The sequence below is a fragment of the Lepidochelys olivacea genome, assembly GCF_965140295.1.
Source record: "Lepidochelys olivacea isolate rLepOli2 genome assembly, chromosome: 21".
Taxonomy (NCBI): domain Eukaryota; kingdom Metazoa; phylum Chordata; order Testudines; family Cheloniidae; genus Lepidochelys; species Lepidochelys olivacea.
The window spans coordinates 8909752-8936852 of NC_140431.1; the positions used below are offsets into that span (position 1 = coordinate 8909752).

General features: G+C 47.5%; 2 protein-coding genes across 2 annotated transcripts; both read left to right on the forward strand.

The window, feature by feature from the left end:
- Positions 1–674: 674 nt before the first annotated feature.
- On the forward strand, positions 675–7898 carry LOC311510890 (pepsin B-like; the record flags this gene model as incomplete). The annotated part of the gene is made up of 9 exons (XM_084610968.1): positions 675–730; positions 1029–1182; positions 2512–2629; positions 3570–3688; positions 4636–4835; positions 5367–5489; positions 6030–6174; positions 6781–6876; positions 7637–7898. The coding sequence occupies 9 exons, from the start codon at positions 675–677 to the stop codon at positions 7787–7789; spliced, it is 1164 nt and encodes a 387-aa protein (XP_084467094.1). The 3' UTR covers positions 7790–7898.
- A 938-nt stretch (positions 7899–8836) lies between these two features.
- LOC311511182 (gastricsin-like) lies at positions 8837–26891 on the forward strand (the record flags this gene model as incomplete). Its single annotated transcript, XM_084611578.1, is given in 12 exon segments — positions 8837–8846; positions 13747–13874; positions 19242–19324; positions 19808–19958; positions 20452–20569; positions 22034–22126; positions 22129–22151; positions 22788–22987; positions 23819–23941; positions 24395–24542; positions 25027–25125; positions 26619–26891. Coding segments are annotated over 12 exon segments (1329 nt in total). The 3' UTR covers positions 26772–26891.
- Between the last annotated feature and the right edge of the window lie 210 nt (positions 26892–27101).

A 27101-nucleotide genomic window follows, 5' to 3' on the forward strand; every position in this document is an offset into this window, starting at 1 on the left:
ATGGTTTTTTCACAAAAATTGAAGCTTGCTCCAAATAAAATTCAGATTTTTTAATTTTTTAAAAAAAAATTAAGAAAAGAAAAGCAAACACTTTACACTGTTTTTCATTTACGTTTTTGTTTTTTGATGGAAGGTCAAGAAATTTTGATGCAAATTAAAATTTTTCCCTTTCATTAACATTTTTTGTAGGAAAAAATAAATTTTATATAAATGTATACACTTTATATAACTGCCCCTTCATTAGTATTATCAATTTCCATTCATCCTAAAGAATGTTTTCCTTTGTTTTTGAAAAGAATGAGCCGGTTTTGGAAGCAAACAGATAATATTCCAGTGTGTTGATTTTTTGATAAGACATTCCTTTGTCAGAAGCAGAAGTTTCCTTCTTATTGGACCTCAGTCATTTGATCTCGTTATCGAAGGCATTAATTGCTTTATAATCTCAGCACCCAAGAAAAGAAATGAATTTTTAAATACACAGAAGGTGTTGACGTTGGATTAGTGCGGTGCTATAGGAAATTGGGTGTCAGTAATTAATGGAACATGGGGCGGTATCCTGGGTACAATGCCCACGGTATTAAAGTAGCGACTCCGTATCACAGACTTCAGCCCACTTCTGCTCCGGAGACTGACACATTCTGTACAGGAGCCAGCTGGTGGAGAAATCAAGCACCATGAAGTCGTTCATCCTGGCCTTGGTTTGCCTCCATCTCTCAGAGGGACTGGTGAGGTGAGTATCCCAGTGCCGGCACTGGAGTGATGAGGACATAGAAGTACCTAGATAGGTAATAGACAGACATCCGCATTTCTGTATTCAGTTAAGCCATGCCCTTATCTTTCTTTAAACCTTCTACTATTTCTGTGATATGGGCAAATATACTTATGCCTCTGCAAGGGCTTCCTCACTTTGGTGGTAAAACATTGACCAAGATGAGGGAACAGCATCATGGCAGGGACAACATGACAGGTGATGGAAAGATGAACGCTTTCCTTGCTGATTTCTGAGTTCTCTTCTTCACTCTGTGCAGAGTCACACTGAGGAAAGGCAAGTCTGCTCGAGAGGTGATGAAGGAGAAGGGAGTGCTGGAGGACTTCCTGAAGAACCACAAAGTTGATCCAGCCAGAAAGTACCACTTCAATAATTACAATGTTGCTGATGAACCAATAGCTAACTACCTGGATGTGAGTATTAAGGCTCTCTCTCTCTTCTCTTCCTATCAGAGGCTCGTTCACCTGCACATCTACCAATGTGATATATGCCATCATGTGCCAGCAATGCCCCTCTGCCATGTACATTGGCCAAACTGGACAGTCTTCTATGTAAAAGAATAAATGGACACAAATCAGACGTCAAGAATTATAACATTCAAAAACCAGTCGGAGAACGCTTCAATCTCTCTGGTCACTCGATCTCAGACCTAAAGGTCACAATATTAAAACAAAAAGACTTCAAAAACAGACTCCAATGAGAGACTGCTGAATTGGAATTAATTTGCAAACTGGATACAATTAACCTAGGTTTGAATAGAGACTGGGAATGGATGGGTCATTACACAAAGTAAAACTATTTCCCCGTGTTTATCCCCCCCCCACTGCTCCTTGGACGATCCTGTCAACTGCTGGAAATGGCCCACCTTGATTATCACTACAAAAGGTTTTCTCCCCCGCCCCCCCCCAGCTCTCCTGCTAGTAATAGCTCGCCTGAAGTGATCACTCTCCTCACAGTGTGTATGATAACACCCATTTTTCATGTTCTGTGTGTATATAAATCTCCTCACTGTATTTTCCACTGAATGCATCCGATGAAGTGAGCTGTAGCTCACGAAAGCTCATGCTCAAATAAATTGGTTAGTCTCTAAGGTGCCACAAGTCCTCCTTTTCTTTTTGCAGATACAGACTAACACGGCTGCTACTCTGAAATCTCTCTTCCTTCACTATTCTATAGCTCTAACTAGCTATTCCTTCCTTATTACCTACCTACCCACATAATTACCTAATAAATCTATGTACTCATCTGGTCCCATTGGAGTAGTACCTATTTCTTCTTCTTTATGGTGATAAGTCAATAGAAGGTTTTGATCCCTCTTCTCGGACCTTGGAAAACTGTAAGTATTTGTAGAAAAGGTGGTTCTTGGCTTCTGCTGTTTATTTTCTGCTTTGTTACTCTCAAGTATTTGCTGTATGTTCTCTGGGACCTTTCCAGAGAACGGTGTTAGGATTGTAGTATAGGGCTGGGAGTGAAGAAATCTGGGGTCTGTTCCTGGCTGTGCTACTGAATTCTGGGTGAGCTTGGGCAAGTCACTTCCCCTCTCCATGACTCCTTTGTCCAGTATGCAATAGGGGAATAATGGTAAACGTCTTCTCTCACCCCTTGTGAAGCTTAGCTCATTAAGGCGCTAAAAACCTTTTGGATCCTCAGCTGGAAGTAGTTAGAGAAGTGCAAAATGTTATTTAAAAATTATTAATAGTGCAAAGGAATCCACCTGGCCACACGTCTTCTCTGTTTTGCAGTCCTTCTATTTTGGAGAGATCAGCATTGGAACTCCGCCCCAGAACTTCCTGGTTCTCTTCGACACCGGCTCCTCCAACCTGTGGGTGCCCTCTACATACTGCCAGAGCCAGGCCTGCAGTGAGTACTGCTTAGTTCCTTAGCGTTCGGTGGGTGCATGTCCTGGGTGCATTGTTCCTAAGAAGCATAGTCAAATTCCAACCAGGCAAGAAGAACTGGTCCTCTCAAACAGGCTTGGGAATGTCATCCACCCACATCTGCTAGTCCCTTTCTGGAGCTCTTCACTAAGCTATGGCGACAATATGGATCGCCCTTTCCTTATGAACAGGTATTATGGCATTCTAAAGACGTGGTCGCCAATGTCAGTGGCGATGCTGCAGTGTATTCTGAAGTTCAAGGAGTCACACTGGTAGACAACAACTGGTTTGAATGGTGTAACTATTGGCCAGCCTTCAGCAGATGTAAATTGACATAGGTGGGTTGATTTCAAAAGAGCTACTCTGATTTACAACAACAGAGGATCTTGCCCAAATTTCTTAGCTACTCTGGTGATGGGTGCAATAGAGATAATAAGATAGATAATGTCGGTGACGCGAGCACAGGGGGTCAGGCCTAAAGGTTAGAGGAGGAGGTGGTAGTCAGGAATTGGAGGTCAGGGTCTGAACCGGAGTTAGAGGCCCCATGAAAGAACCAAGGAGCTAGTCTGCTGTCTTAGGAGCTAGTTTACTGCCTCTTCTTAGGAGCTAGTTTCCTGCCTCTTTACAGCAATCAGGCCACCTACCATAGGCCAGCTGCGCTCTGCAGGCTGGCTCTGCTACAGGCCCTGGCTCCTGACAGATAGATAGGTACAGAAGACGGACCTTAAAAAATGCGGTGATGCAATTTGTATTAGTGCTCTTCTCTGTTGTGCAAAACCTCCTGGCCTAACTCTTGGATCTGTGCTTCCACCCCACGGGAAGTCAGCTGTTGGGAGGTGCTGCCTTGTCAGGCTACTCAGTTACCAGCTGGATGGGAGGTGGCCAAATCCAAGAGAGTCACCATGATCTTGTTTTTAATCTAGCTAATCATGCCAGGTTCAACCCCAGCCAGTCATCCACCTTTTCCAACAACGGACAGACCTACACCCTGAGCTACGGGAGTGGCAGCCTGACTGTGTGTTTGGGTTACGACACAGTGACAGTAAGTGAAATACGCACTGCCCTATCCTGCATCATCATTCACACAGTCCAAGACCAGAAGGCACCATTGCGATCATGGAGTCTGATTTCCTGTATAACACAGCCCCTAGCACGTTCCCAAAATATTTCTCAGAGCAGATCTTTTAGAAAAACGTCCTGTCTTGATTTCAAAATTGCCAGAATCCACCACAACCCTTGGTAACATATTACAATGGTTAATTACCCTCCTGGTTAAAAATGTATGTCTTATTTCCACTCTGAATTTGTCTATCTTCAATTTCCAGCCATTCGATCGTGTTAGACCTTCCTCTGTTAGCCTGAAGAGTCCATCATTAAATATTTGTTCCCGTGGAGATACTTTTAGGGTGTAATCAAGGCACCCCTTAACTTTCTCTTTGTTAAGCTAAACAGATGGATCTCTTTGAGTCTATTGCTATAAGGCATGCTTTCTAATCCATTTGAGCTGCATCTCTAAAATCATCAGACTGCATTAGTATTAAAAACAGCAGAGGTCATTGATAAAACTTTTCTCTAGAATATGTGACACGTTGCTCTAGTTTTACTGCATAGGACATTTATTTGAGGACACTTTATGAGCTAAATGAATCCATGATTGGATTCCATTGGTTTCAGTGTTGTGACGCCAGAGATGAAATTGGTCCTGTACATTTGATTTTTAAGTTGTTGATTGGGCCCTGTTAATACAGGACATAATAAGGGCTTGTGTACATGAGAAACTTGCACCAGTTTTAACTTAAGGTGTGAATTTAAACCGATTTAGTTAAATCCGTGCAAACCCCAGTGTCGACCGTCCTATGTCTGTTTAAGAGTGGCTTATTTGGGTGTAGCTGAATTGATCAGAAACATTAGATGGCACAGTCATCTGATTTCGTTACCGTAACTTTGTGTGAGATTCCAGGTGACAACAATTATTTTCTTCCCGGCTAGGTCCAGAACATTGCCATCACCAATCAGGAATTTGGTCTGAGTGAAGATGAACCTACCAGCCCCTTCTACTATGCTCATTTTGATGGGATTTTGGGAATGGCTTATCCTGCCATGGCAGTAGGGGGGTCCTATACACCTATGCAGGAGATGTTGAAGCAGGGCCTGCTTACTGAACCCATCTTCAGTTTCTATTTCTCCAGGTAAGATCTCTCTCTCTCAAAACCCATCTCTCTGAGTCTATTACCATATATAGCACTCTATTTTTCCATTTCTCTTTCACATTGTATCGGTCTGTCTGGCTGTCTCGCTCTATATCATATACCAACTTATCCACCCACTCTTTATCTGACTCTATTTATCTATACATCTGCTCGCCCGCCCACCGCTATGTCTCTTCACTCACTGGGCGACAGGGAATGGATTCCTTGATGATGACCTGTTCTGTTCATTCTCTCTGAAGCACCTGGCATTGGCCACTGTTGGGAGACAGGATGCTGGGCTAGACGGATATTTGGTATGACCCAGTACGGCCGTTCTTATGTCCTATCTGTCTGTCTGTCTACTACCATAAGTACCCCTCTGTTTATTTTCTCTCTAACCATTGACCCCCCCCCCCACACCCCACACACCCCACCTCACTCCCCACCCACATATATGTTACGCTCCTGCTCCATAGGAGGGTAGTTTCTGTGTAACATATGTCTGACATGTGTGACCATGCGTGTTTCCAGCCAACCAACATATAGTTACGGAGGAGAAATCATCTTTGGAGGCGTTGACACCCAGCTGTTCTCTGGCCAGATCACATGGGCACCTGTGACGCAAGAGGTTTACTGGCAGATTGGTATTCAGGAGTAAGTTTCGTTTGCAACCCCTCCTCCCGCCCTTTCCTTTCCTCCTTACGGTCTGCAGGAAGCCTTTCTGGCTATAATGAGTGGATTCAGTTGTCCTGTGTCAACTCAAGCTCTCTGTGGAGGAGGATGAATTTGGATCGGATCTGGATTTCAGGCACCCTCAAAAGGAGTTTGGATCCAGGTTTTTGATTCTAGTAATAATAAAAGCTCCTAACCTAGGCCTCTATTCTGCAAACCAATTTGAACTTTAAACACATGAGGAAATCCCATTCATGTTAATGGGACTTAAGTGTTTACTTAAAGTGAGGCGTATGCTTAAGTGCTTTGATGAAAGAGATGGGCTTAAGCTTGTACTAAGAGTTAAGCATGTGCGTCTGTGCTTTGCTGAATCGGGGTCAGTGACAATGCTTGGCTGTATAGAATAAGGGTCCCTGGGCTGCAGGTTATCGTGTATCCAAAACCTTGTCTCATCCTGCATCAGAGGCAGTTCTTTTTGCAGACAAGTTGCTATAATGATGTTTCTTGTATTTCCTTCCTTAGGTTTGCTATCGGACAGCAGGCGACTGGCTGGTGCAGCCAAGGCTGCCAGGCTATTGTGGACACCGGGACGTTTCTGCTCACCATCCCACAGCAGTACATGGGGTACTTCCTGCAGGCTGTGGGTGCTCAGGAATCCAATGGAGAGGTAGGAGCAACAGGTGCCTTGCCATGCTGCCGAGGAGGTTTGTGCGGGATTTTGCAATGCCTGACACGAGGAATTTAAGACACAAGAAGATGAGAATGATGGGCTTTTCGGTGATCAGACAAGGGTTCTGAGAGGAGCTCAGGGGCTGGAGTCTTAAAGCTAAACGCTAACTCCATCTGGGGAACAGAAAGTCTCTCCTGAGTTTGCGGGCAGAGCTTCTGATCTCTCTTTCCCCAGTGTAAATCAGAAGTAACTCTACTGATGGCTGTGGGCCAGATCCGGCTGGTGTAAATCAGCACAGCTCTGGAGTTACGCTGATTTACACCAATTGAGGAGCTGGCCCAGTGTAAAATCAGCAGGAGATCTGAAGCAGGCTTGGTGAACGTAACCTTGCGGGTGTTCCCATGCAAGGCAGGGGAGCGTGTGTGGGGCTGGTGAAGCTGCTGCCCAAGCGAGGGCGGAGTGCAGCGGGGTGGTTTCTCCCCTCTGTTGGATAGAAGGGTCAATACCTGGCAAAGCTACTCGCCTCTATTGGAGGCCCTGTAAGGGCAGCTTCTGCTCTCCGTTGTCACAGTCGTAACCCTCATTTGTCTTTCGTTTCCACAGTACGTAGTGAACTGCAATGTCCAGAACATGCCGACCGTCACCTTCGTCATCAGCGGATCCCAGTTCCCGCTGCCCCCCTCTGCCTATGTCTTCAACGTATGTATTATTTTAACAGCATAAAACACCTTTATCTCACCCAGACAGTGGCCCAGCGGGGAGTCAGAGTTTCTGCGCAAATGCCGAGCCCTTTCTCCTGCACTGCCCCTCTGTGTTCCTGTCGTTCCTACCATCGCTGGAAATGGTGGGGTGTTTGCATTCCAACAGTGTGAGCTTGTAGGGCAGAGGTGGGCAAACTACGGCCACATCCAGCCTGTGGGACCGTCGGGCCTGGCCCCTGAGTTTCTGGCCGGGGAGGCTAGCCCCCGGCCCCTCCCCCGCCGTCCCCCCTCCCCCGCAGCCTCACCTTGCTGCGCTGCCGGTACTCGGGCCCACCGGTGGCGTGGCTGTGAGCTCCTGCCGCTCTGAGCAGCACGGTAAGGGGGCGGGGAGCGGGGGGTTTGGATAGGGGGTGGGGTCCGGGGGGGGGCGGTTTGGGGCGTGGGGTCCCGGGAAGGGGCGGTCAGAGGACAAGGAGCGGGGCGGGGAGGGAGGTTGGATGGGTTATGAGGGGGGCAGATGGGGCGGGGGCCAGGCTATTTGGGGAGGCACAGCCTTCCCTACCCGGCCCTCCATACAGTTTTGCACCCTGATGTGGCCCTCGGGCCAAAACGTTTGCCCAGCCCTGGTGTAGGGCCTGCTCCCATCAGCCATTGCAAAGCTGCCACTAATTCTGCTGGGGCTCCTGTGGCCTACACAGCCCTCTGCCGCGCCAAACAGCAGCCCCGATGCGACCTCTCTCTGTTTTTCCCTCTGATAGAATAATGGCTACTGCACAGTGGGGATTGAGCCCACGTACCTGCCCTCCCAGAATGGGCAGCCGCTCTGGATCCTGGGAGACGTCTTCCTCAAGGAATATTATTCTGTCTTTGACATGTCCAATAACAGAGTGGGCTTTGCCCCATCAGTCTAGACAAGCAGTTCATCGACTTGAACCAGACAAAGCCTTTCCCATTCCTCTTTTCCGCTGGACACTGATGGAATCAGACGACGTTCATATGGACAGATTGCATCCTCCTTAATTTGCCTTCCGCAGCTTTTCTTTGGCTTGCTTGCACCAAGTAGTGCTCTCCAAATGTATCGTTACAAATAAACTGCAGTGAATCAAATTGTCTTATGTCGTCTTTGGAGTTTGTGGAGTGAAGATTGAGCCCGGCTGTTTGTTTGTGGGTCCCACAACGTTATGATGGCACACAAACTACTCACTGGGGCACAAAGCAGCACGTTAACCTCTTTGGGTCCATCTACGCTGCCATAAAAACCCTGCAGCACCGAGTTTCAGAGCCCAGCTCCGCTGACTTGGGCTGGGGCTGCAGGGCTACAAATCACAGTGTCGAGGTTCAGGCTTGGGCTCTGAGACCCTCCCCACTCATACGGTCTCAGAGTCTGGGCTCCAGCCTCTGTTATCCACCCTGGGCCAAACTTTTGAAAGAGCTGGGCACTTAGGGTATGTCTACACTGCAATGCAAGCCTGGGCTCAGTCCCAGACTTGAGCCCAAACCCCTTTCTGTCTACACACAAATCCCTCAAACTCGGGCCTGGACTTAGGGTCCTATCATCAGCTTTCCTATTATAAATCAACCTGGGTGGTCTATGAGGGCCTGCTTCCAGACAGTTATAGCAACCTGCTTCTGGACTGGCAAGGCTGCCCCCTTGCATGTATTGTTACACTGGAGGGTTAGGCCAAGCTGCTCACAAAGTTCCAGAAATGTAGATTTCTTCATATGCAAGTTCTGGACCCACTGCTGGTCATCTTAGGTCAGCATGACAATGTGATTCCCCCCGCACTGTGCTTGTGGCCCTGCTCCATAGGGGGGTCTACATAGGGGGTGTCAGCGGCTATACTGGCTGTATTGAGCAGCATCAGCCAGTTCACGTCTGCTGTGTCTGTGTCCTCCTCCTCCTGATTCATCCATAAAGTTTGCCAGGTGCCTTTGGTGGGTCAGGAAATGCAGTCAAAATGTCCACAGGTGAGTCATGGAAGCTCTGCCTATTTCCTGACACAGGAGTGAAAGCGCAAGCCACAAAAGCTCTTGAAAAAGGCACCTCCTCCATGTTGCTGGCACCGCACAGACCAAAATGGTGGCTCAGCAGGCTGTCTTGGTGGGCTGTTCAAACTTCCTGTACCATGCTGGGCAGACAGGCAAGATTTCCCACTCTATGCCAGAGTCAAAGGGCTAGAGCAGGCACATTTCAGTAGGGTGCTGAAGGGTCCGGGGAATGGTTGATTTGACTCATATCTGTGTGCTGCAGCGTGGGCACCAGAGCCCCAGGTTTGCACCCAGATTAGAAAATCCTTAACGTAGGGTTAACCATCAGTGTAGATGCTCAAGACCTGGAGTTTTTAAGCCAAGGTGAGCTGAGGTCCACTAACCTTGGGCTTACACTGCAGTGTAGACAGACCCTTAGTGGCTCCCATTGAGAACAATGGAGAATTCTTCCTGTATTCCTATTGGAAACCAAATTTCCGAATTCTCTTTCTTTGCACAGCTGTGATGGAGAGGCTGATAGTTACCTCGCTTACACAGGGGGCTGGGGAAGCTTCATTCACTGATGTTTGTGATATGTTTTGAGATTCGCAGATGGGAGAGGGCGTAACAGGACAAAATGTGGTTGCGGTGAAGGAGGAAAGGACCCACTATGTTCCTTACCCCCTTACCTACGTACAATATTTATATGCTGTGACGCTGCATGGACCTCCCAAGGCTCCGGTTCTGTTCCTAGCCAAGACTAGCCAAACCAGTGGAGTGGTACGTGGTGCCCCTGCCTTCCCATCGCGGCACCAGATTTGGTTTTGCCTGAGACTCATTACTGTTTCACACATTGCCAGTGCAGAACCTAATATGGAAACACATGCTCGGCCTTAGAGGTGATGGACTAGAACAGAGGTGGGCAAACTACAGCCCGTGGGCCACATTTGGCCCTCGGGACTGTCCTGTCTGGCCCTTGAGCTCCCGGCCAGGGAGGCAAGCCCCCGGCCTCTCCCCTGCAGCCGCAGTGCCACCAGAGCTCTGGGCGGCGGGGCTGCGAGCCCCTGCTGGGCTGAGCGGCTGCGAGAGCCCCTGGTGTAGTGTATTAAATTGCTCCCTGGAGGAATGTGCTACTTACTTACGCCCAGGGCCAGATTAAGACCTTTAGAGGCCCTAAGCACTGAACAGATTATGGTGCGCCCCCATAGGTAATTCAAAATAAAAACAATACTATAACTTAAAATAAAATTTTATTTTTCGAAATGACACAAAATGTACATGTATACTGAAATTAAAATAGCTGCTTTCTAGATTTTCTGATTGCAAAATTCTGGTTAAGTTCATCGAAGCTGATTCGATGAAGCATGTCCGCTTCCATACACAATAGGGAAAGTGAATCAAGTCTGTCCTGACACGTTGTTCTCTGAGGGTTTTTTATTCTTTTCAGCTGAGAAAAGATTTTTCCCATGATGACTACTTCGATGTTTTTTTTGAAATATCAAATATAAATTTTTTTTTAAAAAAAATCTAATTTTTTTTTGGTGCCCCCTGCTTTGCTAGTGCCCTAAGCACATGCTTAGTCTGCCTATTGAGTAATCTAGCCCTGCTGCCAGTCCTAGTGCTCTGAGCAGCATGGTAAGGGGGTGGGGGTGGGGAGGAGTTGGATAAGGGGCAGGGAGTCCTGGGGAGCAGTCAGGGGACAGGGAGCGGTTGGATAGGTGTGGGAGTCCTGGGGGGGGCCTCTCAGGGGGCAGGGTTGTGGATAGGGGTCGCGGCAGTCAGGGGACAGGGTACAGGGGGGGTTGGATGGGTCGAGGGTTCTGGGGGGGCAGTCAGGGAATGGGGAACGGGGAGTTTGGATAGGTGTGGGAGTCCTGGGGGGCCTGTCAGGCAGTGGGGGTGTGGATAGGTGTCTGGGCAGTCATGGGACGGGGGGACTGGTTAGGGGCGGGGGGTCCCAGGAGGGGGCAGTCAGGGGACAAGGAGTGGGGGGGGGCGGTTGGATGGGTCAGGAGTTCTAAGGGGGGCAGTCAGTGGGAGGGGGCAGATAGGGGGTGCGGGGCCAGGCTGTTTGGGGGAGGCACGGCCTTCCCTACCCTGCCCTCCATACAGTTTCGGAACCCCGGTGTGGCCCTTGGGCCAAAAAGTTTGCCCACCCCTGGACTAGAAGAACTCATGAGCAGCAGCTGTGCAAACCCTGTGCCCACTGAAATCTGTGTGAATTCTGCCATTGACTTTAATTCACTCGGGATTTGGGGGTGCAACGCGGACAGACAGAAGCAGACAGCTTCGGTGGCTGAGGATTCAGGACAGAGGAGGGTTCCGTTATGTGATGAAGCTGGTGAGGGGGAGCTGGCTACTAAAACCAGTGGATGGGCGAAAAAACTCCATCAGCCATGAATGCTGCATTAGTTAATTGGCCTTTGAGCACCAATGAAAAGGGGCATCTGAGCTGGAGAACGTGAGAGAGATTAGATACCAGAGTATACAACATGGTTCAGTCTGTGTCCAAAGCCTGTCATCACTTATTGCACTACTAGAAGGTGTTCAGACACTATATCAATGAACATGGGATAAGAACCTCTATAGAAAAGAAATTCCTAGAAGGTGCAATGTGGCTTTTCTGGTATTCTGTTCCATTCAATGTCCTTTGGAAGAGACCCAAAAATCAGGGTGGTTTGATTCCAGGGAACTTTCATAAGGTGAAGGATTTGTCCTAGAGACCTTGTTGACATTATCGTTACTTAATATTGATTTTACGGAAGCACTTAGAGGCCTGAATTGAAACTGAGGCTTATTGTGCTAGGTTCTGTACACATATATAAGGTACAGAGCAGCAATTTAGCCCCTCTGAAGCAAAGAGATAACACTCCAGTGGTCTGACATTTTGATAGCAGCTTGCTTTGTTGTAAGCAGCAGTTTGTATCGTAATCATTTGACCTCGCTATCTTAGAACCATAAGCCTGGCTTAATTTGCTTAAACTACATTGAAATAAAACTCACTGTAAATCAAAACAAGAGCATTCACAGAGGGGTTTGCAGTGGTTTAATTAAATAAGTTTTAAAAGCTTTATAAGTTAAACTAATGCAACCTTTTCATGTAGACAAGCTCTGAATTAACCAGGGTGTGGGTGGGTTAGGAATAATGTTGGCTACACTGACCATTACTAGGCATAAGTTCCACGGCTATATTTATATAGATAGATAGATTATAGATATTTATTTGCTGTTTTTCATCTATATAGTGGCCTTGAATTTTCTTCTCTGAGGCAGTGTTTTCTCCACTAACTCCAGCCCCAGATCAAGTATATGCCGCTATTAAGAAAGGCATCAGATCAGCATCTAACCTTTGTGAGGTGCTTTATCTCAATTTTTTGAGCATTGCTTACCCTTAATAATGATACAGTCATTTGCGAATACAGACTAACACGGCTGTTACTCTGAAACCAGTCATTTGATTAAATTACCATCATTTTGTGTAAAATTTGAGTGTGGAGCAATTATTTTCTTCCCCTCTAGATCCAGAACATTGTCCTCAAACACCAGGCATTTGGCCTGAATGAGGATGAGCCTACCAGCCCCTTCTGCTATTCTTATTTCAGTGGGATTTGGGGAATGGTTTATCCTGGTTTAGTGATGACAGGACACAACACAGTTCTGCAGGAGATGGTACAAAGCAGGGCCAGCTTACTGAACCCATCTAGAGATTCCATTTCTCCCGGTAAGATCTCTGTCTCTCTTTCTATAATTCTCTATATCACCAAATGTTGTTTTCCTGTCTTGTCTGTGTCTGTCCATTCCTCACACACATCCATCAACTAACCCTCCATCCCCATGTATTTTATGCTCCCTGCCTCACAGGAGGGTAGCTGGGTTGGGAAGGAATTTTCCTTCAGGGCAGATTGGAAGAGGCCCTGGAGGTTTTTCGCCTTCCTCTGTAGCATGGGGCATGGGTCACTTGCTGGAGGATTCTCTGCACCTTGAAGTCTTTAAACCATGATCTGAGGACTTCAATAGCTCAGACATAGGTGAGAGGTTTATCGCAGGAGTGGGTGGGTGAAATTCTGTGGCTGCATTGTGCAGGAGGTCAGACTAGATGATCATGATGGTCCCTTCTGACCTTTATATCTATGAATCTATCTGATCCTTGTCTGATATCTGTTACCATTCGTGTTTCCTGCCAGCCAACATATAATTATGGAGGGGACATCATGTTTGGATGTGTTGACCCTCAGCTGTTCCCTAGTCAGATTACATGGACATCCGTTACTGGCAGTTCAGTATTGAGGAGTAAGTCCTGTTGGCAAACCTCTGTTATCAATGTGGGCATGAACTTTTCCTTCTTATTGTCCGTAGGGAGCCTCTCCAGATGTCATCAGTGGAGTCAGCTGCCCTGTTTAACTCATCCTCTCTGGGCAGGAGGCAGAACAAAGGAAGAAACCTCTGTGCTGTCCTCAAGATAAGATGGAGGGATTACTGCTTAAAGAGAGGTCTGAATTTGGCCCAGGTGAGCTTGGCGTCCGGATCTGGATTTCAGACACTCTCAAAAGGCGCTTGGAGCCAGGGTTTTCATTCAAGTAATGATAAAGGCGTCTATCCTAGGCCCCAGTTCAACAAAGTTCTTCAGCATGTCCTAGACTTCAGATACATGAAAGCCCTTAAAGTTAGCTGCATGCTTTGATGAACAGAGAGGGAGCTGAGCATGCATTGAAAGTTAAGCGAGTGCTTCTGTCCTTTGCTGAATTGGGGCCAGCGACAATGCTGGCTCTATAGAATAAGGGTCTCTGAACTGCCGGTTATCGAGTATCAGAAGCCTTGTGCTCTTGGCTCAGCCTGCATCGGAGGCATTCTCTTGGCTGAGAGACGTACACAGTGAAGTCTCTTGGGCTTCCCTCCTTAGGTTTGCTATTGGACAGCAGCCAAGGCTGCCAGGGCATTGTGGACACTGGGACGTTTCTGCTCACCATCCCAGAGCAGTACATGGGGGACTTCCTGGAGGCTGTGAGTGCTCAGCAGAACAACCAGGATGTAGGTGCTACACAGGCTTTGCACAGATGCTGAAGATATCCTGTGAGGATTTTTGCAATGCATAATACAAGGACTCCAAGACCATAAAGTGGGCTGTGGTGTGTTCAGACAAAGATTCCTAGAGGAGCCCAGGGGCTGGAGGCTTAAAGCTGGTGACAGCATTAACTACATTTGCAAGTAAGTGCAGCAAGTCCTTCCCTGAGTTTAACTTTGGAGAGAGAGATCCTGACCTCCCTTACATCACTATAAATCAAAAATAAATCTGCTGAAGCCAGAGGGCCCTGTCACTGACTGGTATACATCGACATAGCTCTGCTGAAGTCAGAGGAGTTATGTTGACTAACCTCAGCTGGCCCAGTGTAAAATCAGCAGCAGATCTGAAGCAGGCATGGTGAATGTAACCTTGCTGCTGTTCCCATGCAAGGCAGGGGACAGGGGAGCAGGTGTGAGACTGAAGAAGCTGCTGCCCGTGTGATGGCAGAGTGCAGCAGGGTGGTTTCTCCCCTTTGTTGGACAGAAGGGTCGATACCTGGCAGTGCCATTCTCCTCTGTTGGTAGGCACTGCAAGGGCATCCTCTGCTCTCGTTTGTTACAGACTTAACCTCTCTGTTTCTTTGCTTCCAGAGAACATGGCTGACTGCAGCAATGTCCAAAATGTGCCGACCATCACCTTCATCATTAATGGATCCCAGTTCCCTCTGCCCCCCTGTGCCTATGTCTTTAATTTTTGACTTAATGACATAACCAACTTTTATCTTACTGAGACAGTGAACCAAGCATGGGTGTCAGAGATTCTCTGCAGATTCAGAGACCTTTCCCCAACACTGCAGCTCTGCTAGACTGTCCTTTCTAACAGCACTCTAAATGATGGGGTTAGTTTTCTAGCAATGTGACTTTCTAGGTACCTGCTCCTGCTCCCATCAAAGCCACTGAAATCTCCCTGTGCTTCAGGATTTAGGCTATGTAGTCAAACAATAGCATTGAAGCTGCCTCTGTCTGTTTTCTCTTTTACAGAAACATGGCTGAGGTTGAGATCACTTACTTGCCTTTACAGAACAGACGACCCCTTTGGATCCTGGGTGATGTCCTCCTCAAGGAATACTATTCTGTCTATGACATGGCCATCAAGAGAGCGGGCTTTGCCCCATCAGCCTAGTCAAACAAGGAGTCAGCTGGACAAAACCATGCCATTCCCTCTCCTGTCTAAATCTTCTCTCCTGGATGCTGATGGAATCAAACTAAGTTTATATGGACAGACTCTATCATTCTAAATGTACCATGGACACTGTGTGAACCTGCCTTCTGCTTTTGTATATTTATCAGTGCTCTCTACATCTATCATTGCAAGAAAACAGCAATGAGTCAAATTGTCTCTTGTCTTCTTTGGCATTTGTTGAGTAAAGATTTAGCACAGCTGTTTATTTGTGGGTCTCGCAGCCTTCTTGTCACATACAAACTAGTAAGTGGGTATAAAGCAGCAAGTTAATCCCTCTGTCATACGTTTCTGGACAGGCTTTCAAAATAGCAGAGACCTCAGTAGCTTCCCAGAGAGAACAATGGAAAATCCCCACTATATTCCTGTTGGGAATAATGGGTACTAGTCTGTGCTGAGCACTTGTAAAACTCCTGCCATTTCATTTAAATGCTTAAATAGGAACTGAGCTTTATGGAAAATATGGTCCTTCCTAGTCGACTTTTAATTAAGGGCCACACTTGCCAAAGCAGCTTCTGAAATGGCACTAACAGATTTCCAGGTCTATGTTTCTACATGCACAGATATCGGGTTGGAGCTTCAGCTAGTGTAAATCAACCTAACTGCATTGACTTCAGTGGAGCTGTGCCACTTTACATCAGCTGAGGATCTGGCCCTTGGATCTTTGCACACAAACTGGATTGGGGAAAGGGAAACCTTGTGGTTGAGGCACAAGACTGAGCTTATGATGAAGTGATGAAGTGAGCTGTAGCTCACGAAAGCTTATGCTCCAATAAATTGGTTAGTCTCTAAGGTGCCACAAGTACTCCTTTTCTTTTTGCGAATACAGACTAACACAGCTGTTACTCTGAAACCTGTCAATGTTTGTAGAGTGCATTGAGATGATCAGCTGGAAGGAGGCTGAAAAAATGTCAACTGTTATGATGGGACTGCTCCGATCTGGGTGCAACATACAGAACTGTTTGATTTTCATGTGTAAATGCAGTCTGCACACACAAGTCCAGGTGTTTGCATGCGCACACACAAAAACGTAGAGGTGAAAATGTACGGATACAATTTTAGGGGTTGTCTGAAGGTCTTTTGAAAAACTTCATCCTGAACAGCTGCTCTCAGTTCAAGATGAGCCTGAATTGCGGGAAGGGGTGTGGAGTGGAAAGTTCTAACCCACCCAGACTTTGGGACAAGTTGGCTTTGCTTATGAACTGCTAGCCTCACTCCATGACTCATCTTCAGTCCTCATATTCTATCTCTTTATTACTAACATAGAATCACAGGGTGGGGTGCAGGGCTTTACGATCCCTGCCTGAGATTACACTGTGAATCAGTGACAAAATGGGGAACAGCGCCCAGGTGTCCTCCTATCCCTTCTGCTACTTCAGCGTGTTACGTGAGTGTAACTGAAAGCTGGCTTTGGCTCACTGAGCACGCTCCTTCGAGAGACATATCGTGCTCAAGGCACCAGGAACAGCCTAACTGTTTATTATGCATAACTTGTGATTGTTATTACCATGTACCGGAAGGTTTCATCTCACATTACTATAGGGGGGTTTCCCATGTGATGCAATTACAGACAAATTCCGTATTTGTCATTCCCCTGACCCCTTCCACATTCAGCCACTCGCCAACCCTTTCTGGATGTGTTCCCAGAATCCTTTGAACTGGTTCCCATGCCTAATCAATGGAGGTAGCTGGGGTATCAGGGAAAGATGGTTTAAGAGATGCTTTTGAGGTCTGAGCAGGACCCAGTTGCAGCCAATAGGGCAAACCTGTTTCAGGAATGGAGCTGGTTCATGAACTGCTGAGGTGAGCAAACATTGTACTTCTTTCTCTTCTCTCATCTTCTCTTCTCTTGACCAAACTTTTATACTGAAGAAGTGTGTTAGAAGTGGGGAGCCTGAAGACTGAATTCCCTTCAGGTGATTTAATCTATCACTTGTCACCAACACTGGGCAGGGGAACCTGCAAGTCCTCAGTCTGTCCCTGGAGCACCTGCCTTGGCAATCATCATAGGCCCATGGAAATAACTTAAGACATTTCTATTTTTCAATATTTGGGGAGTGGTCAGGTACTATAGCGTCGGAGACCATGTTGGGGGAAGAGATGCAAGCCAGCTCTTTAACATAAACATAATGAAATTCAATTGGTGGACTGGAACTAGATGAATTTAGATTAGCAATAAGGTGTACTTGTTTAAATGAGTGTTAAATGAACCACTGGGCTAATTTATCTAGGGACGTGGTGGGCACTCCATTGCCTGAAGGGTTTAAATCAAGCCTGGATGTCTTTCTAAAAGACGTACAGTCTATGGCTTGGGTTATGGCGGAGGTCAAACTAGATGCTCATCGCGATCCCTTCTAGCCTTAAAAATCTGACCATGTAAGCAGTAATGCAGGTAGACAGGCAGGCTGAGAGGGTGAATGAAAGGGGACATGAAGAAGCAAGAGGGGAGGCTGAAATGAAAATAGCAAGTTACCACTTTTCTGTGCCTCAGGACACATGGGTTTGTTGGGCCCTGTAGACTCCATACCTGCTGTTTTCTGTTTCATGAGCTCTTAAAAAGCCTTCTTGGATTTTTCTTAAGCAAAACATACCTGGTAAATCAAGGTGAACCTTTGCCACTGTTTATTCAGTTTGTGACTGATAACTTTCCTTGGAGTGAGTAAGAGGACAAATCTTATCTGTCCGCTCCCACTGAATAGCAGGGGACTGATAAGCACAATTTCCAAAACTGCCTTTAAAAACTTAGTGTGGATTAAAATGTGTTAGTAGAATGCTGACAAACCCTGGTCATCAGCGGGCAGGATTGAACCTGGGGCCTCTGGAGCTTAGTGCATGAGTCTACAGCATAAGCTAAAGTCTGTTAGCTAAGGTTGTAGAGTAGACTCATTTTACCGCTCTCTCTTAAGTGGTCTTGGTGCCACTAGGTCGGACAGAACACCACACTCAGAAGGTGTGCGGGTTACATTAGGATAACCCTTCTCCATGCTGAGAGCATGCAAACTCAACTATACCGAGCCAGATGGGATTAACAATGCGTGGATTCTGGTATATCAGCCTGGACACAGCAAAGCACCCAAATACAATTGAATTGAATGCTTGTGCATTCAAATTACAAAACCATATATAATGTAAAGCATTGGACATTCAAATGAATATGTCAGTCACCTTATTTGTATGTGAAATCAGATGACAGGCGTTGGGGTTGACTTTCTAGTTTAGAAATGCATGCTCTGTATGGCATTGTGGGATTGCCTTGGAGGACTGACTAAGACAGTCCTGTAAAGCCTAGACCATGTTGTTTCTAACCCTATTTTAACCTTGTTCAGTCAAATCAAGATCAAGACCAGCAGAGGTCAGAGATGTTTCTTTAACAGTATTTAGAATCTGGAAACTTCAGCACCAAAGTACATACCCCGACCACTACTTGAGCTAAAGGAGTAACTTCGTGAGCAAATGACAGAAGTAGGCTGTTATCCTATACGTAAACCAGCCACTAGAAGAGGGCATAACCCATACTTTACAAAAATTTTACATTAACACGTTAAAAAACATGTTATTTTCATTTAAATGGTTTAAAAGCCACAGGAGCTGAATGCTCTGATTGAGGTTGTAGATCTGGTTGTAATGCCGTTGACTTCAGTGGCGTTATTCCAGACTCATTTTGGTTTAAATCAGAGCAGAATTCACCTCACAGCATGGACAAGGACTGAAATATTTAAACTCTGGTGAAGTGTCTCATAAATGAAATCCATTTTGCTTAATTTTATAAACACACCCACCATCTAATGGACGTTTTATTTTCTGAAAGAAACTTTAGACTGAGGTGACTAAAATAACTGAGTCTTTTGACTTCTTGATCACCCCAATTTTCTTCCTAATCTATCGGCAAGTTTGTTCCTCCTTATCAGATCCTAATCACCTCATGCTACTGTAACTGGCTATACTTGCTTTTACTGAAAGGTCAGTGGAGCTGTAAGGACTTTCTTAGCATACTTAAGGCAAGAAAACACACAGAAAGTTTTGACCTTGGGTGAGTGCAGTGATATGGGAAACTGAAGTATAAACAGATAGGGCACCATGGGGCAGTGCCCCAGGTATAAAAGTAGGGATGCTAGACTTCAACTCACTTGTGCTGCAGTGCCCAACGTGTATAGGAGCTGGTTGGTGGAGAAACCAGGAACTATGAAGTGGCTCATCCTGGCCCTGGCTTTCCTCCAGCTCTCAGAGGGCTGGTGAGGTGAGTATCTCAGCTTAGAGGCTACGGTGGTGACTGTGGTCAGAGTAGCTCACTAGCCAGCTAGATAGCTGGAGCAATGCACAAGTATGCGGCAAGGCCATACCTGGCTTTATCACTAGCAGAGTAGGTCGTGTTAGAACTCACCCTCGAAGAGCCGCGGTAACTAATACTATGTTAAACGCTCAATGAAGTCAAGGACATTCCAACAGCTAGTCATGCTTAACCCTAGGGCAAACTCTACAATTAACCATCAGCAGCTGACATGCTGCTAAACACAACAGTCCCTGTCTATAGTGAGTGCTAGTTCAGGGCTAACCTTTAATTGCCACAGCTTCTCAAGCCCAGTGAGTGGCAACATAATTAGCTGTGGGGGGACCTAAGTTTAGGGAACAGCATCATGGTTGGGTCCTTAGATGAGCAAATGCTTGAAGGATGAGCAATTTCCCTGCTGAGTCCCTGGCTTCTTCTCTTCATTCTGTGCAGACTGACTCTCAAGAAAGGCAAGACTATCCGAGAGGTAATGAAGGAGAAGGGAGTGCTGGTGGACTATCTGAAGCACCACAAACCCGATCCAGCCAGCAAGTACCGTTTCAATCAGTACAATGTTGCTTTTGAACCAATGGCGTATATGGATGTGAGTAATGGTCTTTCTTTCTTTCTTTCTTTCTTTCTTTCTTTCTTTCTTTCTTTCTTTCTTTCTTTCTTTCTTTCTTTCTTTCTTTCTACCAACACAAATCACTCTCTGTTCATCTCTCTTCCATGGACCCTGTCACCACAGGATACATTATCTTTAAGGGACATGGCTTATCCCATGTGCAAAAGGAGATGCCCCCAACTTGCAAGATCTTTGACGGGCTTCTCATCACATTTCATGTTCATTTGGCCAAGGGGTGCGTCTGGAACTCAAATGTCCCATTCCCTTTGTGAGCGCCCAGCCATCAGTGACCATCCTGAAGAATTAGGAAATTGATCTGATTTGGGGATTACTGTCTGTTCTCCAGAGTGTACAAGGGACCAGCGTTATTCCTGGTGTAACTCTCAGGCTGCATGGGGAGTTACACCACAGCTCAGAGTGGCTCACTGTCAGAACCTCTGTTGGAATTCATATTGCAATATGCCCTTTCTAGGCATCCTACTACGGGGAGATCGGTATTGGAACCCCGCCCCAGAACTTCCTGGTTCTCTTCGACACCGGCTCCTCCAACCTGTGGGTGCCCTCTGTGTACTGCCAGAGCCAGGCCTGCAGTGAGTATTCCATCCCGGCTGGCTGTTAAAGAATTTTGCTTCTAGGTGATTAGAGCCTGCAGTTAATGCACAGAGATACGTCCTCAGGACAGCTCGATTCCTAAGAAACTGAATTCATACCGAATTTTCATCAGTCAAGAAGCCACAGCCAACTGGATTCTGAAGGCCGATCTACATATAAAATAGCCCCTATAATGAATCATGAATACCTGGCCCTTCTGTTGAGCCTTTCACCAGATGACTGCAACTCACTTTCCAGGCATCATTTAGGCCTCACAAACTCCGTGGTTATTCAGGAAGTGTTACTGCCTCCAATTTACAGATGGGTAACCGGAGGGATGGAGCCAGAAATAGAACCCAGGAGTCAGGGATCCTAGCTCCCCGACTTCAGCTAGGGTTGCCAGGTGTTTGGTTTTCGCTCGAAAAGGGACCCTTGTGGCTCCAGTCAGCACTGCCAACCGGGCCATTAAAAGTCTGGTTGGCGGTGCTGTGGGTCTGAGGCAGGCTAGTCCCTATGTGTCCTGGCACCCACTGCGCCCCGACCCGACCACTGGCTCCACACTCCCATTGGCGGGGAACCACGGACAATGGGAGCTGGGGGAGGCAGTGCCTGTGGGCGAGAGCAGCAGTCGGAGCCTCCTGGCTCCCCCGCCTAGGAGCTGGACCTGCTGGCTGCTTCCGGGGTGCAGCATGGAGCCAGGACAGGCAGGGAGCTGTGTTGCTGACTGGGAGCCCCCCGAGGTAAGCCTGTGCCCCAACCCTGAGTCCCAACCCCTGCCCTAACCCCCTGTTCCAGCCCTGAGCCCTCCCCCCAAACCCGGAACCCCCTCCTGTACCCCAAACCCCTCATCCATGGCCCCATCACAGAGACTGCACCCCCCATCCCAAAGCCCTCCCTGCCACATACCCCAACCCCCTGCCTCAACCTGCAGCCCACACCTGCATGCCAAAATCCCTCAGCCCCACTCCCCAGCTTGGAGCCCCCTCCTGCATACCAAACCCTCATTCCCAGAGCCCACACCCCAGCCGGAGCCCTCATCCCCTCCTGCACCCTAACTCCCTGCCCCAGCCCGGAGCCCCCTCCCACACCCGGAACCCCTCATTTCTGGCCCCACCCCAGAGCCTGCACCCCCAGTTAGAGCCCTCACCCCATCCTGCACCCCAACCCTCTGCCCCAGCCCCGTGAAAGTGAGTGAGGGTGGAGGAGAGCGAGCCATCAAGGGAAGGGGAATGTAGTGAGTGGGGGCGGGGCCTCTGAGCAGGGGCGGGGCCAGGCTGTTTGGTCTTGTGCGATTAGAAAGTTGGCAACCCTAACTTCGGCCCTTCAGAGCTGGGACTCAAACCCAGGACTCTGGTTTCCCACTCCCATCCGCTAACTCTGAGACCACAGAATATGTGAATACATATTTATATGGAAAGCAAGATGGGGGGACAACTAGTGGTAAAATTGCATTGTATTTCTAGGCAACCACGCAAGATTCAACCCCAGCCATTCCTCCACCTACTCATCCAACGGGCAGACCTTCTCGTTGCAGTACGGCAGTGGCAGTCTCACCGGGTTTTCGGCTATGACACCATGACAGTAAGTGTTGTCAGTCTAGTGATAACTAACAATCATTAGGATCTTTCTGGCCAAAACCTACTGACACAGAGCCCTGGGGCGACACTCTGCCACAAATCCCTAAGCCCTGCCTCCCCTCTCACAATGGAGTTGTTCTGAGTGAGAGGAGAACCAGGCCCTGGGGCAGATTGTGGCTACTAATCCGAGGCCTTTCACGGTCCCTTAATACTGGTGTGAGTCACCGCTGAGGAAGCTTCCCTTCACCTTTAGGGCTGTGGTAGCTGCTCAGCTCCCTGTGCCCCCGCCCCCCACTCGTGGAAGGGGTGACAAGGAGACCCTTGAATGGCATAAGTGATGCCACTCGGCCATATGACAGCCATGAAGCATTCTACCTCTCCATGCCTCAGAGGTTGTATCAGTGGGACAAGGTGGGTGAGGTGGGATCTGGTGTTAGATCAACTTCTGTTGGTGAGAGAGACAAGCTTTCAGCCTACCCAAGGCTCTTGTGTAGCTCGGAAGCGTGTCTCTCTCACCAACAGAAGTTGGTCCAGTAAAAGCTATTCCCTCCCCTACCAGGTCTCTCTCATATTCTGGGACTGACACGGCTACACCACCGCTGCAAACAGGCTTAGTGACACTTTCCCGCCCTCTCTTTAGCTCCAGAACATCGCCGTCACCAACCAGGAGTTCGGTCTGAGTGAAAACGAGCCTGGCACCAACTTCATTTATGCTCATTTTGATTGCATTCTGGGTATGGCTTACCCTAGCCTGGCGGTAGGAGGCGTTACCACGGCTTTGCAAGGGATGCTGCAGAAAAACCTGCTTTCTCAGCCAATCTTCAGTTTCTATCTGTGCAGGTAACGGAGCAATGGATCCATCCATCGATCCTATTATTTATTTCAGTGCCACGAAATAAAGGCAGTCCAGGCCCCAAAGAGCTCACACTGGCTCCTCTCTCTCTGTTTCTCACGTCTCTCTCCCTGCTTTATCTTTGCTTTTCTTTATCTTTCTTTCCCCCTCTTTTTCTCTCTGCCTCAACTATCCACACTCTCTGTGTGTCTCCTTTCTCTTCTCACTGGTAACATAATCAGCTGTAGAAATTCTAGCCGAGGACGCCATCACTTTTGATAGGTTTCAGAGTAGCAGCCATGTTAGTCTGTATTCGCAAAAAGAAAAGGAGGACTTGTGGCACCTTAGAGACTAACCAATTTATTTGAGCATAAGCTTTTGTGAGCTACAGCTCACTTCATCGAATGCATTCAGTGGAAAATCACTTTTGATGTAACCACTGTCGGTTGTGATGGCCCGTGTGGTGCTCCCTTCCTTGCACTCCACTGGTCTTGGCTGTATTGTGTTGTGAATGTAGGTAATGTCAAGAGCCAGAGGGACACGCTTCCTTTGTTTGCATGTTTACATTTAATTTACCTTGAGTTAAAACCCCAACCCTCACCCTGTGTTAACTGTCGATCTGTCTCAGACCCATGTGCTTTGTTGAGAAACCAAAGACAATCAAGAAGGGGCTTTTCTGTATGCTGACAAATCCTCATCACAAGGCAGGGAATGATGTTCTTGACTTTTTAAGTCTGGAGAGCTACTGAAAGTCTCTAATCCTGCCAGATATACAGTGTCTTTGGTAGATCATTTAGAGATTACTGTGTGTAGCTGATACTTTCCCTTTGTGCTCACAGCCAGCCAAGCTCTCAGTACGGCGGGGAGGTCGTTTTTGGAGGAGTAGACAGCAGATTTTATTCCGGACAGATCCACTGGGCTCCTGTCACTCAAGAGCTGTACTGGCAGATCGGCATTGATGAGTGAGTTGAGTTTTCGATCCCTGATTTCGAAATCATTCATTGTCTGTAGTGGGCTTCTGCAATTGAACATGTGGGGCCATATCGCTGGGTCTGACCCTTGCACGCAGCTCAGGAGGGGGCTTTATCATCCTCACTATAAAATGCATTGATGCCCCCATGAGCAAGGAAAACTCATGGCTCTAGGGGTTCAAAGTAAGGACCTGAATTCTGCCCTTATTTTGACTCATACTTCCCCCACAGAGCTCAGTGGGATTGCAGGGGTGCAACACAAGGCATAACTTGGCCCAAGAGCTAGCACTGAAGCCTGGCTTCCTCGCAGGTAGGCAATGCTGAGTAAGGATCCTTAAGCCATTCGTTTATACGGGGAGCCTCGCACCCTTGGCTCAATGTGCAGCAAAGAGAGTGCATACCACGTTTTCACCGTGAGCCCTGCTGCATTTATCTCCTCCTTAGGTTCGTTATCGGTGGACAGGCAACAGGCTGGTGCAGCCAGGGCTGTCAGGCCATCGTGGACACCGGAACCTCCCTCCTCACCATCCCACAGCAGTTCATGAACTACTTCCTGCAGCATGTAGGTGCTCAGGAAAATGAGTACGGCGAGGTAGGTGGAGCAGCTGCACTACAGAGTCGCTGATGATATCTCTATGCCAGTGGTTCTCAACCCGTGGTCCACGGGCTGCTGACAGCTCAATCAGCACACAACTGTGGCCCTTGTGACGTCCTCTGGGTCATAGAGGTAGTATATATATTGTGTGGATGATACCCACATAACACACAGAGAGCTGCGTATGCGTCCCACAATGGTAAAGAGGTTGAGAACCACTGCTCTATGCTCATGGAATGCCAGGAATTGAGAAGCACGGCACAGTGGGCCTGGTGAAGCTGAGTACGGCCCCCTAGGGCTTATGAGAGCCTGGGTGGAGGAAGGAATGAGGCTGATAATCAGCTTTTCTATCTGCTGAAAGTGCCGAGTGCACTGCGGAGGCCGGGGAACCTCCTCATGGTCAGTGCTACAGCATCCCTCCCAGAGTCCCAGCTCTCTGCTGGTACAGGAAGTTCATGTGACCCTGCCTTTCCTTTCACAGTATGTGGTTGACTGCAGCCGTGTCCAGAGCTTGCCCACCATTTCCTTCACCATCAATGGAGTTTCATTTCCTCTGCCTCCCTCGGCCTACATCCTCAGCGTACGTATTATGGGTTTGGAAGGGATGAGCTCCTCTGACGTCTCTTTATAATCTGATCGGCAGAGAGGAGAGCCAGGATTCTTAGCCAGTAGTGGGACTGTGTGGAAATATTTCTGATGATATGATATCATACAGTGCAGTGCACTGCAGTGCCACATAGCTAATCACGAGGAGAGGGAGAAAAATGAGCAGATACAGGCAAAAGAGAAAAGGGATGTTTCCAGTTGAGACTGGGCTTGAGATGGAGAATCAGTGAAGAGCAGGCACAAAGAGTTAGTTCCAGACTACAGGACTCGGGGCTGCAAAGAATCATGACAGGTGGAACAGAAGAGTAAGAATAACAGATTTCTTTGCACCCAATCCTCCGCTGGTGTAAACTGGTATAGTTGAATGGACTGCAATAGAGACTTTAGATAAGCTATTACCAGCAGGACAGTGGGGTGGGAGGGGGTATTGTTTCATGGTCTCTGTGTGTATATAATGTCTTCTGCAGCTTCCACGGTATGCATCCGATGAAGTGAGCTGTAGCTCACGAAAGCTCATGCTCAAATAAATTGGTTAGTCTCTAAGGTGCCACAAGTACTCCTTTTCTTTTTGCAATAGAGACTCTGACTCCTTGTTTATATAAAATAGACATTTGTGGGCAGTTCAGATAAAGCAATGGTGAATGTGGTATAAATACCTAGATTGAGAGATACTTGCACTTTTGCCAACCGCAAGCATATAAAGATCATGTGTGAGGCTGTAAATATAATGAAATGCACTTACAAATCCTGAGATCTTTAAACCAATACATTTTGGGTGCTTTTTATTTGCCTTTGAATTCTGAGCCTTTAAGACACATTTGCTTCACTTTTTCAAGCTTTTCTTTGCGACCAGGAGAACTAGAAATGTACTTTAGAAAAAAAAAGCTTAGACTCTCATGCTTTCTCCAGATTCCAGCAGCTGGGGCTTTAAAATCCCCCACCCATATTGAGAGAGTTAGTTAGTTACGGTGCTAGATGGCTGGAAGGATGGATACAGGTGGCCAGGTTGTATGAATAGCTAGAGAGGAGGCTGATGCTATGCAAACAGTGGGTATAAAGAAGGCAGAAGTTTGAGATCTTCTCCCCTTGTGTGTTTGGAGTATGTGGAGCCCCTTGTAGGTGCTGTGGCAATATAATAAATAAATAACTTGTCAGGCTGGCAGCAACAAGCCTGTGGTGCATTTTACAGATGAGGGGGGCAGCTTTGAGCTGGCTCCTGCAACGAAGCGGGTGTCAGCAGAGCTGTATGGGCCTGGGGACGCTGCAGTCCCGTTTTTCTTCTCCTTACCCATTGTGTAACAGCCCAGCCTGTCATTTGCATTCTCACAATCCCCACAGAGGGCGCTGAAGTAGGGGGGTGTTTACAAGGGTTGGATGTAATTTGTTCAGTTTCCCATCCACCTTGTGCTCATGATGCCCCAACCCTTCTGAGCCTCATTCATCATGTCCTACCTCCTTGGTTCACAGAACAATGGCTACTGCTCCGCTGTGGTTATGCCCACATACCTGCCCTCCCAGAACGGGCAGCCCCTCTGGATCCTGGGAGACGTCTTCCTCAGGCAGTACTGCTCCGTCTACGACATCGGCAACAACAGGATCGGTTTTGCCACCATTGCTTAGACACCCTGACCATCACTTGAGCTGGGCTGGGCAGCTTGTCTGTTTTTTCCACATGCTTCTGTTCCTTTCAGTTCCTGTGGATGGATTCTTCTGAACTAACCTTCCTCTGGGCTCTCTTTTTCTTTCTTTCAATCAGTAATAATAACCTTTGCTGCAATAAATTGTTAAAATCAATGTATACCTCGAAGTCTGTCTTGATGTTCCTGCCCAGGGGGTGCGAGAGAGCAACACCTATTGCTACAATGCTCAGGGTCTACCTGTAATGGTCCTGCAAGGTCAGATAACAGCAACCAAGCTGACACCCTGCATCTGCCACAAAGCGTTTGGGGG